Source organism: Lynx rufus, unplaced genomic scaffold (assembly GCF_022079265.1).
Source record: "Lynx rufus isolate CCGP_SWC_20201006 ecotype Redwood Valley unplaced genomic scaffold, mLynRuf1.p SCAF_16, whole genome shotgun sequence".
Classification (NCBI taxonomy): Eukaryota; Metazoa; Chordata; class Mammalia; order Carnivora; family Felidae; genus Lynx; species Lynx rufus.
In genome coordinates, this window is record NW_025814830.1 from 18996871 (window position 1) to 19012462 (window position 15592).

Here is a 15592-nt window from a genome sequence, read left to right on the forward strand (position 1 = left end):
TTCCCAGCACCCTGATCTTGGGCTCACAGGCTCCAGAACTGTGGGGCATGTCGTGTAAGTCCCCCAGTCTTCGGTGACTTGTTACGGCAGTCTGAGCAGACTAAAGCATGTGTGGATACGACAATGTATCTGATGTGTTGAAGAAACTCTGTGTACCAGAAACTGACAACAGACACACAAACGCCAGGGGTCACTTAGTCACAGTCTGTACTGCAGCAAAACAGCCTCCCCAAACCCTCCAAACCATCCACATTCTGCCACGGAACAAAAGCCCAAACACATCAACGTTTTAAAACAAAACCCAGAAAACAACTAAAGCGGCATTAAAGTAAAAACTACTTGGGAGAAAGAATTTCCATCCTATGAGCAATTTGAAATAAAAACTTCAGACTCATAATAGTGACTCTACCATCATTTTCTGTAATAAAACATCTATTATAACAGATATGGCAATACAATAAAAGTCCTATTGTTCCGGAAACTGTATTATAACTGAAACAGGATAATTATAGAAATACTTGCATGAGAATTGCATGTTCAACAGAACCATTGAAAATCACTCTTCTCACACTGAAAATAAGTCTTCCAGGTACAGAGAACTCTTCAGTGAGATCTGAAATAGAAGGCAACGTGGCCTTTTTTTTTTTTTTTCAAATCTTTTATAGCAGCATAACCTTCCAAAGCCCCCTCAGGGCCATCTGTAACATGTCTCCAAGGGCCCACCCGGCTCTGAGTTCCACACTTTATTTGGAAAACTAAAATCCGATGGTAGATTTTGAAGTAGGGCATCTCTCTATTCTTTCCACAGACAGATTTTAGGGTGAATCTCAGTTCTATCAAGTTCATTTTGTAAATTCTAACTTAGAATTTCTAGCTTCTAGAGCAGCGGACCCCTGGAGCATTCTGCAGAGATCCAATCGTTTTTTGAAGGCATTGCTGGCACTGCAGCTCTCCCAGCCTTGTGGTTGACACGGGGGCTCTTGGCTCTGTTCCTCCTGAAGTCCTCACAGCAGCCCTTCGGTGTTGAGAGCAAGGATTCTTCTCATTTAGTAGCTGAGGAACCTGGGAACTGTCTGGATGGGAGCAGGGGCAGGGGATTTGTCTGGAAACTGCATTTGCACCGTAAACACACTGTTTTTCCTTAGCTTGCCTATTTATTTGATGTGGCTTTGGGGAAACTGACAAAAATTACAGAGGAGTAGGAGGCCAGAGGGCCTGTGAGCCATCCCTTGTCACCTGACTACTGACTTCTGATGCTCCCTCCCCGTAACCTGGCACTTGCAGGGCTGGAAACTGGAGGAAATTCACAGAACCATGATGGTGGCTGAGGGACCAAGGGAGTGTGCAGGGAGGAAATAACAACAACAACAACAACAACAACACATACTCAGCACCATGGCAAATAAGTAGACAGGTGCTGAGTGATGACTGAAGGGACATGATAGCCATCTACAGATATCTGAAGGATGTAAACACCAAGGAAGAAGATGAATTAATTATTTAGAGGCACAGTGATGAAGCTCTGGACCAGCTCCATTACCAGCCCCCAAACCACCTTGCCCACAACAGTCCTTTCAGAATTAAACTCCCCCAAGACCAAAGACAGGCAGCTTGATGGTCCCTCTGCACACAACAACTGTGATACAAGGCATGGGCCGAGGCTCCTACTTTCATTGTGCCAGCATGTACCATGTGTGTACTCAGATGCTTATCATCACAGCTGCCATTTGTTGAATACCTGGTGTTTTGCGTTGAATTGTGTCACCCCGAAGACTTTGTAGTCCTACCCCCGAAACTTGTAAATGTGACCTTATTTGAAAATAGAGTCTTTGAAGATGTCATCAAGTTCAGATGAGATCTTTAGGGTGGGCCTTTAATCCAATATGAAGAGGGAAGTTGGGGCACAGGCACAGACACACAGGGAGAATGCCACGTGATGACAGATGCAGGGCACAGCTGCAAACCCACGAATGCCGAGGGCTGACAGCCACACCAGAAGCTGGGAAGAGGCCAGGAGTGATGTCCCCCACAGACTTCAGAGGGAGCTTGGACCTGCCCACACGTTGGACTGCTCTCCGAAACGGAGACAATAAATTTCTGTTTTAAGACACCCACTTTGTGGTGCTTTGTTATAGGGCCCTACCTGCTACAGCAGTGTGATGAATATTTCCCATATGAAAGGAATGGCTTGCATCTTAGGGAGAAGGCTGGGGGCAAGGGATACCCCCTCCATCCCAAGGGCCAAGGAAGGAAGGGTGTCCTAGGCCCACCATATGGGGTTGGAATCCCTCCTGACCCAAAACCCTGGCTCTATGGTTGCAAGTCTGGATCAAGATCCCTGGGAATCCCTAAGCACAAGACTATGGCACCTCCTTAGAGGTAATCTAAAATCGAAAGAAGGCTCAGTTGGTGGAACATGTGACTCTTGATCTCGGGGTTGAGTTCAAGCTCCATGTTGGGTGTAGAGATCACTTAAAAAACATGAGAAATAAAAATTAAAAATGAATAAAAAACAAAAAGAACACTGTAAGATTTTAGTGTTCAAAATGACATCAAGTTTACTCATATGCTTTGATTAAGAGGTTGCAGGGGTTTATGTGTGTGTGACCTGTATATGGAATTGTCCAGCTCTGGGTCTGGGCTTTTTTTATCCTGAAAAAGCCATAAAAGGTAGGAGCTAGCTAACTCAAACTCTAGAAAAGTTGGGGTGGGGGGAAAGGTGCTGACTTCAGGGGGCCCCATGGCCCTCAGGCTGCACTCCTTCACACCCATCCCTTGCCCTCTACCCCATTTTAGATGGACCTTGCACCTTGCACCTTCCTTAACCCCAGAGAGTCCTCCTGGGGATCGTGTCTCTCTTTGGCCCCTGATTCAGGATCTCTGACTCTCTGGCCTAGGGACATTTCTCCCTCCCCTCAGTGGTCATGGAGACAGCCCAGCAACCTTGGGGAGCCAAAGTTTGGTGAATGTGTGGATCATAGTCTGAAGCCGGCTTTATGAATGCAGACCAGCATGCTTTGGGATTCTTGCACCCTTCTGGAAAATGGTGGATTGCAAAGGCATGGGGTGGAATCAGATTTCCTGCCTCTCTGGGCACATGAGGCTCACATTTGGGACTCTGGAGATGTTTTTCACGAGAATAATCTTGATCCCTATACATTTCCTCCTTTATTCTTCAGTAGTATCCTATGGGACAGGGACTATCATTGTTGTCATTTCCCAAATGAGGAAACTGAGACATAGAGAAGTTGAATGACTTTCCCAAGGTCACCCAGCCAGATCTTAGGACTGTAAGCATTATGAGAGCACTATCTGTATGCTGGGACAGGGCACAGTCACCATGATGGTGACCCTGCTGTGCACCTCCTTCACAGGACCGACTCTACAGGAGGCCCAGATGACACTATGAGACTGTGGAATCATCTGTTACATTTATGGGCTTCTGTGTGTGCACCCACTCATATCAGAATGAAGGTGCCAGGTTGCTGATAGGTGCAAAGTTTGCGGGACTTCTTACAGTTCACCTTCTCTTCTCAAGAGGGTCCTGACCTTGAAGTTTCTTTCCCTTCCAGCATCTTTCCTGCCTACCAGTACTCCCCTTACCACCTCTGGGGAAGGAGTCAGCAGCCCAATTCTTTAATGAGCCACCAGAGGGAGCTGCCTGCAGAGAAACTAGAGAATCTCCCCCAGGTGGGGGCCTGGAGATGATTGAGCTATTCTTAGCCTCAGTTAACTTTCATTGTTGAATGTCACCCAAACTCAACAAAAGCTCCTACTCAGAAATGGATGGGGTTATTTCACTGTGGCCAGGGAACCCTGGTTAATGCTCAAGGCCCTTTCTCACAGGAGGACAGAAGGGAAACGGAAGTAACAAAAATGATGATAGATGATAGTTATAGAGTACAAAGTTTCAATTCTGCAAGATAAATACATGCTAGGAATCCATGCAGCATACTGCCTACAGCTGATAATATTGTATCATACACTAAATGTATACTAAAGAGGGTAAATCTTACATGAAGTGTTCTCAACACTCTCTCTCTCTCTCTCTCTCTCTCTCACACACACACACACACACACACGATAATAGTAATAATAAAGAGAGTGGGAAAAAACTTCTGAAGTGATTGATATGTTTATGGTATAGATTGTGATGATGGTCTCACAGGTATATGCTTATCCCCCAACTCATTGGCTTATATACCTTAATACGTACAGCTTTTTTAAGTCAGCAAATATATATACCTTTTTTTTTTAAACACCTTATTGGGACATGTATATACTATAGTATATACTATATGTCTGTATATGTATAGTATATGTATATACTATAGTATATACTATATGTCTGTTTAAATATATAGTGTATATATATATATATGCATATGTGTTTATATCTGTGTGTGTACATACATGGTATTTATGTGTGTATATATGCGTGTATATATGTGGTATATACATATGTGTGTACTTTCCCACTCAAAAGAGGAAAAAGAAGAAAAGGAAACAAGATGACTGGTGGTGTAAAAGAGGCCCATCCTCCGGGTGTCTACAGTACCCTGGAAAGCCAGGCTAAGTGCTGGGTTCAGCAAGGTCTTCGAGCCAGGTGGACCCAGGTTAGAGTCTGAACCCTGACACACCCTACCTGGGTGGCCTTGGGCAGACCGACCTCTCCATACCCGGCTTCTCCTATCTGTAATATGGCAGTGGCAACCATGCCTAGGTGACAGGACTACTGCCAGGATTAAGTGGTATAGTCCACGGAAAGCCACCAGAGCCTTTTTCAGATTTGAAATGGTTCAAGGCCAGCCCTTGTGAGCCCGTGTGTAGGAGGACAGGGGTGGGGGAGGGGGTGGGGGGAATCTCCTGGATACTCTCTCAAAAGTATCCCCTGCACGCCCTCCCCACCTCTGCCCCCTCCCAACAGTCTCCCCAACCTCAGCTTTGTCCTGGAAGCTGGACGTCCCCCTTCCCTTGGAACCCTGGGAGTAAAGCCAGCGCTTAGCCTTTCAACCCCCCAGACCCAGAGGCGTCTGGTGCCAGCACCGGCCTCCAGCTTATGTTGGACTTTGGCCCATACATTCACCGAACATTAATTTAGTACCTTTGGCTTCCCGTGGTTGCTGATCGCTGAGGGGAGGGAGGATAGTCCCTAGGCCTGAGGGTCAGAGATCCTGAATCAAAGGTCAAAGGGAAGGAGGATCCCAGGAGGCCTTTCCGGGCTTGAGGGAGTTGCAAGGTGCCAAGCGCATCTAAAACGTGTGCGGGCTGGGGTAGAGGACAGGGGATGGACACGCTGGAGCGCAGCTTGGGGACCACGGTGACTTCAGCCTGCACGGCCCAGCCTGACGGAGGCCTGGGCCCGGAGGAGGAGGAGGGGCGCCGCCTGCGCCCTCGGGCTCCGCGGCGAGCCTGGGCCCGGCCGGCTGCGGGAGCGCGGCGCTACGCGGCGCCGGGGTGAGTGGCGGCCGGAAGGCCCCCCGTGCGGGCGAGCCGGAAGGCGGGAGGGCGGAGCCGGGGCCGCCGCGGGTGCCGGGGGACGCTCGGCGGCGCGGGACTCGGGTCGCGCGGGTCTGGGGCTCCCGGCGGCGACGCGGGCGGCCGCCCGCCTCCCAGCGGGGGGAAGGGCCTCCGTGCGCCGGCGTCGCGCGGGGTGAGGCCGGGCGCCCAGGAGGTGGGGCCGGGAGGCCTGCGGGCTGCCGGGCCTAGCCTGTCACGTTGCTAGGGTATTCATTTTCCATATGAAGACACTGAGGTACGGAGAGGCTGACGTCACATCAGAAGTAAGCAGTAGCAGCAGAGCTGGGTTTAGAACCCGGGCTGCCAGACTGGGGGGGGGGGGGGGGCTCGTACGCAGCGGTGCGCCACGCAGTGACCCGGGTTTGTGTGTGACCTCCTCAGTTACCCACGTGTATGTGTCCTCCTCAGTAACCCGGTGGGTGGGTATCACCCTCCTCAGTGTCCCGGGGGCGGGGGGGGGGGGGTCAGGACGGAGTCCTAGTTAGGATACCGGGTGAGTCAGCACGCCTGGACTCGCCCTATGGGGACCGTTTAGAGATGACCCGAATGGATGTCAATGATTTAGGAGGGGCGAATTAGTTTGGTGAGGACAGGTGGCTTCTTTAGCCTTGAAAAAAGGAAACAGACTTTGAGAGGCTGCACAGCGGCCTGTTCATGGGCCAGGTAGGTAGGTAGGTAAGGTCACTCTGCCCGGGCCTGTGACAGAGAGAAGGCACTACCTGCTTTGCTCTGACCTCCGTGGTACAAGAAGATAGACCAGGGCGGCTTGCTCTTTTGATGTTTGTTTTTCTTTTTTTTTTTTTTTTAAAGTTTATTTATTTATTTTGAGAGAGAAAGAGCGGGAGCGGTGGATGGGAAGAGGGAAAGGGCGCGTCAGAGAATCCCAAGCAGGCTCCGCACTGACAGTGTGAAGCCCCATTGGGGGCTGGAACTCAGGAACCGCCAGATCATGACCGGAGCCGAAGTCAAGAGCTGGACGCTTGCCCACTGAGCCACCCAGGCGCCCTGCTCTTTCTATTTTTTACGAGAAATTTGAAATCAGATGTATGTGAAATCAGATCTCTTAATACTGGCAACCAGCTGAGTTTTTAAAAAGTCTATGGGCGGGGTGCCTGGGTGGCTCAGTCGGTTAAGCGGCCGACTTCGCTCAGGTCATGATCTCGCGGTTTGTGGGTTCAAGCCCCACGTCAGGCTCTGTGCTGACCCTCTCTCTGACCCTCCCCCGTTCATGCTCTGTCTTTCTCTGTCTCAAAAATAAATAAACGTTAAAAAAAACATTAAAAAAAAAAAGTCTATGAGCTAATCTGACAATGCTGGTGGGATCCAGGAGTAACCCTGGCCCCAGGGCATACAGAGGTGGGAAGACCAGGTTTACAGGAGCCAGTGCATACAGTGGAAGTTGACGACTTCCAACAGACGAGTAGAAAGTACTGAAGATTGCAGGTGAGCAAGATCTCTGTTTGAGTCCTTAGGGGCTTGCTTTTCTAATTTTTTGGTTTTTGTTTTTTAAACAGGGTGCATGGAGGTCTGTGTTAGCGCTGAAGCCCTCCTCTCTCTCCTGTCTCACAATCTGGTCCGTCTCAAAAAGCCGCGCTGCAGTCTCAGGGATGGGCTCATCTCCCTCTTTCCCAGAACCTTGCTGTAATCAGCAGACCAGCCTGGTGCGTGGAGAAAACCAGGGCTGCAAGTTGGCATTTGCCTTCCCTGTGGCTGGCAGATGGGCTTTCTGTGACCAGAACCTGTTTTGTGGACAAATCTGATTCTGAAATAGGTGTGATATGGGAGGGGAGGCCCCATTCCCACCCTCTGAGGTCTGTCCCCATCAGAGTACTCTTCTTCCCTCCTCCCTCCTCCCTCCTTCCTCGCTTCCCTGTTGCTTACAGACAAAGGCAAGCTTGGAGTGGGAGAAGGAGCAGGACTGCTTCCTCCCTCAATCTGCCAAGCCTGGAGAAGTCAGGAGGCTGAGCTTTTTAGCAAGGACTCAGGAGATGGGGTTACAAACCTTTCTTCCACAAGAGTCTATTGATGCTCTAGCTTCTAAAATGATTCCTGCAAGGAAATTAAGCCAGCTTTCTCTTGGATTGAGGCAGCCACAGTGCCACTGCTTTCTGTGGTGTAGAGCTATTGAGCCCAGCCAGAGTTGGGCCACTTCTTCCCCTGCCCTCCCACACACCGTGACACCTGCTGGTCCTCCAGTTCTGCAGAGCCCTGGGCCTGTGCCTTGTGCTGGTCTGCCTGGGCAAAGTGGAGGTTGAGAACAGCACTTGCACAATGATGCCTTATGAGCCCCTGTGGGTTTATATAAAGTCAATCAGAGCAGGTCGGAAGCTAGGGTTTTTTTGATGGACAATAGAGCGTGATGTGGCTGTTTCCTGCCTCGTTTACATGCGTTTTCTTGCTGTGCAGAAACGGTTTCGAGAGTGCAGATCATAATGCTGCAGAAAACCTGTTTTAGGAGTGGTGTCTGGGCAGAGTGCACTGGCCAGGAGGCCAGCCTTGCAGACCACCCTTGGGGTCTTCATGTGCCCGGAAATGGGAAGCTCACTGCAGCTTCCAGAGGGGCTTTCCTAGATCGGGAGCTTTGTCTCCCTTTCCCCAGCATAATTGACTGATAAAAAGCTAGATATAAACCAGATATAAAGTATACAATGATTGGACGTTCTACAGGAGGGTTTTTAGCTTTTTGAAAGGCTTGACCATGAAACTAAATGCCTTTGGTTATCAATATTTGAAATAAATGAGCATTTGAAATAAAACTCATTTTGTGTTCATAGCTTCACAGGACCGTGGCTACTGGGTGAATCAAGTCCCACCCTCCATCCCCTCGTGTTTCAGTGACTTCTGCTGTGTGCAGTCCCTTAGCTCTTGTAATGCTATGTTACTCTTGTGACACTTGTGAGTGGACAAGTCTTGACCCTCAAGTGGGCTGCCTTCCAGGGAGGAGAAGGCAGCATGTACTCTGTGAGAGGCTGCCAGTAGTGAGCAAAGGTGCCTGGAAGCTGGGAGGTGCCTTGATGGGTCCAGGACACACGCAGCCAAAGCAGGAATGGGCATCCTGACTTCTCCTCCAGTCCCTCGAGCGGCCCTTCAGGGCCTGCCCCTCATTGCCTCTATACCCCACTTGGTCAAACAGACCCATTCGGGGGATGCTTGTTTGCAGTTTCTGAACTTGAGGACTAAGTAAGAGATGTCAGATGTCCCGGGTCACACTCTCTTAGGGTCTTGCTGTCCAAAGTGGGGTTAGAAGACCAGCTGGAGGCTTGTTCGAAATGCACAATCTCAGCCCACTCCTACTGGCTGTACTTAGCAAGGTCGTCAGTGGTTCCTGTACACTGAGGAGAATCACTGATCTCAAGAATATTGCAGGGACCAGAGCACAGGAGACTTCTTACCTCTCTGGGGACTGCACAGAAGTTCTGAAACCTGACTGTGGTGATCCAGCAGGCCCACAGACTTCGTTCTAAGGGCTCAAATTGCTCTCCCAGGGTTGGGAGGGTAATTTTACACTAGAGGCTGGTTCTGGATTATCCTTGGGTCAAAAAGAAGATGTAACCGAATGATATTGAGCAACAGGGTCTGCCCCAAACTTTGCAAGTTCCTTTAGCAACATTCCTTTAGCAAATGTGTCAGCCCTGAGTGAAAACGGGAGTGATGGAAAGGAAGTGCCCACTGAGTCTTGCGTTCAGCTGAAGCAGGAAGGAGAAGCACGAGCTCGGGCCGCTTTGATTTTAGCCCCCAGCCCAGGCAGGTGGCCCATCAGTGTAGTGGCTCTCCATTCACGCCCACCCTGGGTCAGAGCCCACCCTGCCCTTGCCCTGCCTGCCTGCCAGTTTCCCCCAGTATGGCAAACAATTTCCTGACCTCAGAGAAGTTTTCTAAGGTCATTGTTCCAAAGGCCCATCTGTCTCTGTCCAAACATATGCAACCCCCTGGAATTCTTTGGTTTATTTTATTCTCCGATTGTTTCATATTACCATGTCATCCTGTCTCTGTCTTTGATACCCCACATGCAGAACCGGATTGGGTTTAGGAGTGGTGTGTGTCAGTAACAGAATGTCCATTTGTTTATTTATTTTTTACATTTTATTTATTTTTAAGAGAGACAGAGAGAGAGGCACAGCACAAGTGGGGGAGGGGCAGAGAGAGAGGGAGACACAGAATGGGAAGCAGGCTCCAGGCTCTGAGCTGTCAGCACAGAGCCCGATGCGGGGCTCGAACTCACAAACCATGAGATCATGACCTGAGCCCAAGTCAGACGCTTAACCAACTGAGCCACCCAGGCGCCCCCAGAATGTCCATTTAGAGCCATCATGTCTGAGGGCCTGCAGTATTCCAGACTCACACTGGCCACTTTGCATCCATTCTACTTATACCTTTCAAGAATCCAGCTTGTAGGTGGTTTGTCTCCATATTACAGGTGAGGAATGTGACGGTCTGCTCAGGGTCATGCAGCGGGCAAGTGCGGGCACAAGGCCGGTGTGGTCTCACAGCCCAACACTTTCCCCTTTACTGGCTTGGCATGAGCTCAGTTGCACTGTCACACAAAAGAGGACTCGAGGCCAGGACTTTCTGCACCCTGTCAGGCTTTGCACACTGGGGATGCCTGAGCCAGCAGGACGGTCGCTGATGCAAGAGAGGTCAGTCTTGCCTCACTTGTGGTGAACCGGTAGAGCCTGCAGTTGGGGTTGCTCCTTAATCTGTCCTAAGTCAGAAGTTAAGCAGAGAGAAAAGAAGACCTTTCACCCATTCTGCTGATTCTGTTTGCTTGTTAACTAAATGCTACCCTGCTTTGTCTGTGACAACTTTTCACATGACGGAGTGCTGTCGGTCGTGCGTATGGTGGAGCTACTGTTCTCTACTGAAAAATGAGGACTCTTCCTCAAAACTCTAGGGAGAGTAACATTTGGGTGGAAATACACTGACACCCATTGAAAGTCTCCCTCTGAAATGCTTCCTTTGAGGCTTGCCAAGATGCCCGTCGTGGTAGGAGACATCATGAAGCTGCTCTGCTCCATTTCCGAGGAGAGGAAAATGAAGGCGGCCGTCAAGCACTCTGGGAGGGGCGCCCTGGTCACAGGGGCCGTGGCCTTCGTCGGGGGCCTGGTTGGAGGCCCACCCGGACTAGCTGTTGGTAAGCGTGAATCCCTTGCAGGGGCAGCCAGCCTGGTGGGTGTTGTGAAAAAGGCCTTTGAGACCACGGAGACCTCATAAAGGTCTCTGTCCTGTGTGAGATGTTCAGTCAAGTTGCTTCTGTGAAATGATCTCTGTGTACGTAATGTATCCTATTGAAAACGCAGCTTCTGAGTGTGAATGTCTCAGAAGTGCAGGGCGTTCTTGGAAATGGCATGTGTCATGCAGACCTGGGGGATGCCTCTCCCCACAGGGGTGTGTCCTAGAGTCCGAGGATATCGGGGTGTCCTGGGGCCCTTGGATAGTCTCCTAACCCCGTCACCATTGCATATCACTGCAGAAGGGAACCAGGGAGAAGGCTGGGATTTGCTGAGCACCTGCTAGGAGCACATGCTGTCTGGCCATTTTACATAAGCCCATTCAGAGAGACTGCCCCATTCTGAAAGCAAACAATCTAATGCAGAAACAGCAATAAACTATGCTAGAGTGGCCATCCCTGCCCCTTTCTTTTGCCACCTGCTTCTATTTGAGAGCCAGTTTCTGGCAATGAATGGAGGTTTGGCTGATTTTCCCATCATTCCTTGGAGATAGGATGAGGTTGCTTCCTTTGGTTTAGGAATAGGAAGGAAGAATTCCTGTGTGGCCTGAACCGTGGGCTAGGGTGGCATTAGTGAGCTGGCTGCTGTGTGGGCCTGACTTGAGGAGGGGCTGGATTATGCCTCCCTTGAGGTGCCTCAGATGGACCCTGAAACATAGGGGCATTGGCTAAAGACATGGTCTGCTGCATTGGGCTCAGTGAATACTTAACTGAATGCCTGCCTTGTGCTGGGGAGGCTGTGCTGGGGACATCGGAGAGCTCAGAGTCTGGTGGAAATCCTGTCCGTACACGAGTATAGGCTGGAGAGGTGACTGTGTGTCTGCCAGGTTGGCTTCTGTTTCCCAGCTCCCTAGCATGGCTTCCTGCTCTGTTCTGCCTTTCTATAGCAGGATGGGCATATCCGAGGACACTTCATGAAGCTGAGATCACACTGGGGAGTAAATCAGCATGTGGGTGGCCCCAGACCTTCCACATGTACATTTCCCTTTCCAAACTGTGAATTAGTGAGTCCTGACTTCAGCTTCTTACCATCCAAGAAGCAGCCAGTGAGGGCGGAGACCAGGCCATTGCCTCTTTCCTCAGCGACATTCTGTATCTTTGTCCCACCCCATCTAGTGCACTCAGGGGCGGTCTTGATAGGATCGTTTATCATATAGCTGTTCTCAGATGCCATTGTGGGAGCATATATTTTATTCGGATTATGTAAAAGCTGGTGGAGAACAGGATGTCTGCAAAGAGAACCCGAGGGATTCGCTACTTGCAGCCCCTGCTCGTGGGCGGGAGTATCATTTTACCCAGAAAACAAAGGAATTTTCTCTTCTCCAAAGAGTTAGTAATTTGCTGGTCGATATTCCTGGCGACTTTTTGCATTAAGTGCTGCTCTAAATCAAATATTGATGTTCTCATAAAGGTTTAGTGCAGATGTGTGCAACTCTTGTCGACTCTAAGCACTTCACGGGTGTCATGGGGAAAAGTTCAGTAAAACTTGTAAATTACTGATTTTCCCTCCCCAGAATCCTCCCTGCCTTAGGAGCAGAAGGGGAGCCTGCCCAGGGGCAGTGCTGAGGCTCCAGGACTCGATGTTGGCCTGGTCTCTGTCTCAGGGGAGGGTGTGCTTCTTGAGAGGGTGCAGGTTTACGGGCGTGTGTGTAGGGTCCAGGCTACATATGGGTCCTCCCTGGCCCGGGGCTGTATTCTTTCAGATAAACCTCTTATTTGGGAGCAGTAGTAGATGTACAGAGAAGTTGGCAGGACCATGCAGAGAATTCCTGTATATCCCTCACCCAGTTTCTGTTCCCCTAACGTTAACGTCTTGTATTACAATGATACGTTTGTCAAAACTAAGAAGCCAACACTGATACCTGACTATTAGCTATTCTCCAGACTTTACTTGGATTTTGGCAGTTTTTGCATTAATGAACTTTTCCTGTCCCCAAATCCAGCTCAAGATATCACACTGCATTTAATCCTCATGTCTCCTTAGTCTCCCCTGGTCTGTGACAGTTTCTCAGACTTTGCTTGTCTTTCACAGCCTGGGTAGCTTTGAGGAATATTGGTCAGGTATTTGTAGAATGCCTCTCTGTTTGGGTCTGCCTGATGACTTTCTCGTGATTAGCCTGGGGTTATGGACCATGGAAGGAGGTGGTGTGCCTATTTCATAGTGTCATCTCAAGTACACGTGACACCCACAGGGCCTCCCTGGTGACACCCACCTTGCTCACCTGGTTAAGGTGGTATTTGCCAGGTTTCTCCACTGTGAAGTTACCGTTTCCCATTTCCATGCTCTGCTCTACTCGTTGGAAGAGAGTTGTCATGTCCAGCTAGCTGGGCTGCATATTTTCAATACCTGATCATTGATATTTGAAAATCATGGGGCCTTTTGAAGATACAAATCTAGCATTCTGTGCAGTACCAATGGGTTGGCAAGGGGTAGCCACAGCCCATTTAGACAGGGAAACAGCTCCCTGTCACCCACAGGCTCACCCAGCCTTCCTCATTCCTCTCAGCCCCCTGCCTGGCCCCTGAAGGCACTAGGGTTTGAGACCTCTGCCCCAGGGTGCCTTTCTGTAACAAACCTGCATCCCACTTGATTAGACAGGACTTTCCGTTGACGTAAGGACATCAAGTCCCCAAATCGTGCGCCTTAAATTTGATCATAAATTTACATTTAAAAACACTGATTATGCCCTTTTGGGGCCGCTGAAAAAGAAATAGTTGAGTAAGTTAAATCTGATATTTATCATCATACAACTCTGAAGGGGTTGCATTAAAAATAGTTGTTTCAAGAGTAAAGGTCTCCTTATCTGTCCCTAGGGTCCTTTAAGCACATGATTTCACTAGAAATTTCCAAAGTTCAGGGGCAAAGAGCATATTAGACACTCAATGGAGAAAACTCTGCCTCACCACTGAGATAATTCTCCTTGAAAATGCACTTGATCCCAGCTCTCTCCTTTCAGATGAGAGAGATTTTTGTGGGAAGCATGGGAGCCTTCGGCCCCTGGAAAAGATTGTAGTTAGCACAGCTATGAGGTGGGAGACGCTTCGTGCAGAGCTTAAGGAAGGGCATGCTTGGGTGTCAATTATACGGACCCAAATGGACTGAAGACCACATAAACCTCTGCCCCCCGCACTGTCGGGTAGAGCGGGCACAGAGCCGAGCCCGTTCTGGCCCTCCCTGAATGTGCCTACTCGTCATGGTGGTGGACGTGCTCTCTGCAAGAACCTGAGACCGTCATTTACGATTACGGCCCAACTAATTAAGCCTTCCCTTGTTTTCTAGGGGGGGCCGTCGGGGGTCTATTAGGTGCATGGATGACAAGCGGACAGTTTAAGCCAATTCCTCAGATCCTAATGGAGCTGCCACCCGCTGAGCAGCAAAAGCTCTTTAATCAAGTCACCGCCATCGTCAGGCACCTGGAGTGGATGGACGCCGTGCAGCTGACCACGCTGGTCATGGGCAGTGAGGCCCTGCAGCAGCAGCTGCTGGCGATGCTGGTGAACTATGTCACCAAGGAGCTCCAGGCCGAAGTTCAGTACGATGACTAGGTCGTTCCTCCTGGGACGCAGGGGTCTCGTGTACGTGATTCAGACCCACAGAAGGGGACAGGGGGTTTGGGAAAGCCCCACATCATCAGTGTGTTACCTTGCGTGGAATGAAAGCTGCTGGAGAGGTTACTGCGGCGCGGTATCATGCTCTGGAGATTATTTATGAAGACGTCGTGTTTTGGGGTCGTGTGCACTAATATGCACTGACCACCCTGTGGCTGGAGGGCTGGTGAAGAGCGACATCAGTGACAGCTTTCCGGGTCCACTGTTACTCACAAGGCAGTGTGGCGGAAGGCCCTTGTGTTCCACCTCCCCACCTGTGAAGGAGTCCTGTCCTAAGCACCTGTTAGAGGACGCCTGTCCTAAGCACCTGTTACGGGACCTGTTTCTCCCCTGGGGCCCTGGGTCTCAGGACCTGGGAGCTGGCCCATGAGGGAATCACATTTCCCTCATGTGCCCCTTCCCTGGCCAGTGACTTCCAAGTGTCCCTTCCACGGAGGGGCGGTCGGCATGTTGAGTGAAGCCACAACATCAAGGCCCCCAGCCCTTCTCCCACGTGGCATACCTGGGCTCTCACCGTCCCAGGGGCTTACTCTCCCCATCTGAAAAGTCGTGGTAGTTCTTGAGGTTTGCTTTTCAAATTAAGTACTTTCAGTAAAAAGTGTTGCTCTTTCTGAATTGATAGAATCTAGGTAATGCGTCCACCCTAAATTCTCCCTTAATACTATATTCACTTTGTTTTCGGAACCGTAACTTGACTAGGTGTTATCAAATTGCAATAAATGTTTTCTGAACAGACCTCTTCTCACATATTTTGTGTAAAGCATTTGTAACACCCAGAGTCGTACACCTGGAGTGCAAGGGAATGCTGGATTTGTGGCTCTAAAGGATGACAGAAGCCTCCCAAGTCCAGTGCCTGAGACCCAGTTTTCCAGGTTTCCTGCTTCAGCCTCCCTGTGCTGCCATGTGTGCACCCTGCCCTGAGCCTCCCCTCCTCCCCTGGCACCTGCAGAATGCCCCTTAGGTCTCCAGGCCCTGGGCAGGACAGCAACTTGGGGCTCTCTCTGATGGGAAACAGCACGGGCCTCCCTGGGGGTACGGAGGAGGCCCTCCTGCTAAGGAGAACCAGTGTTCCAGCTCTTCCATTGGTGTAAAGGAAACTTCAGGGTGAATTAGAACCCACGCTGATTAAGGAAGGATTGAGCCTTTATCTCACAGAAAAGGTGCTCTTTAGCTGGCCTCGGCTAATAGAAGTTAGGTGCCCTGGCACAGGCCACACCCCTGGAACTGATTAAGCCA

At 50.1% G+C, this 15592-nt stretch overlaps 1 protein-coding gene across 1 annotated transcript; it reads left to right on the plus strand.

Annotated features, from left to right (window-relative positions):
• The first annotated feature begins 10402 nt into the window (after nt 1-10402).
• On the plus strand, nt 10403-15052 carry CUNH19orf12 (chromosome unknown C19orf12 homolog). The gene is made up of 2 exons (XM_047079299.1): nt 10403-10651; nt 14028-15052. The coding sequence occupies exons 1-2, from the start codon at nt 10468-10470 to the stop codon at nt 14291-14293; spliced, it is 450 nt and encodes a 149-aa protein (XP_046935255.1). The 5' UTR covers nt 10403-10467; the 3' UTR covers nt 14294-15052.
• Nucleotides 15053-15592: the final 540 nt, after the last annotated feature.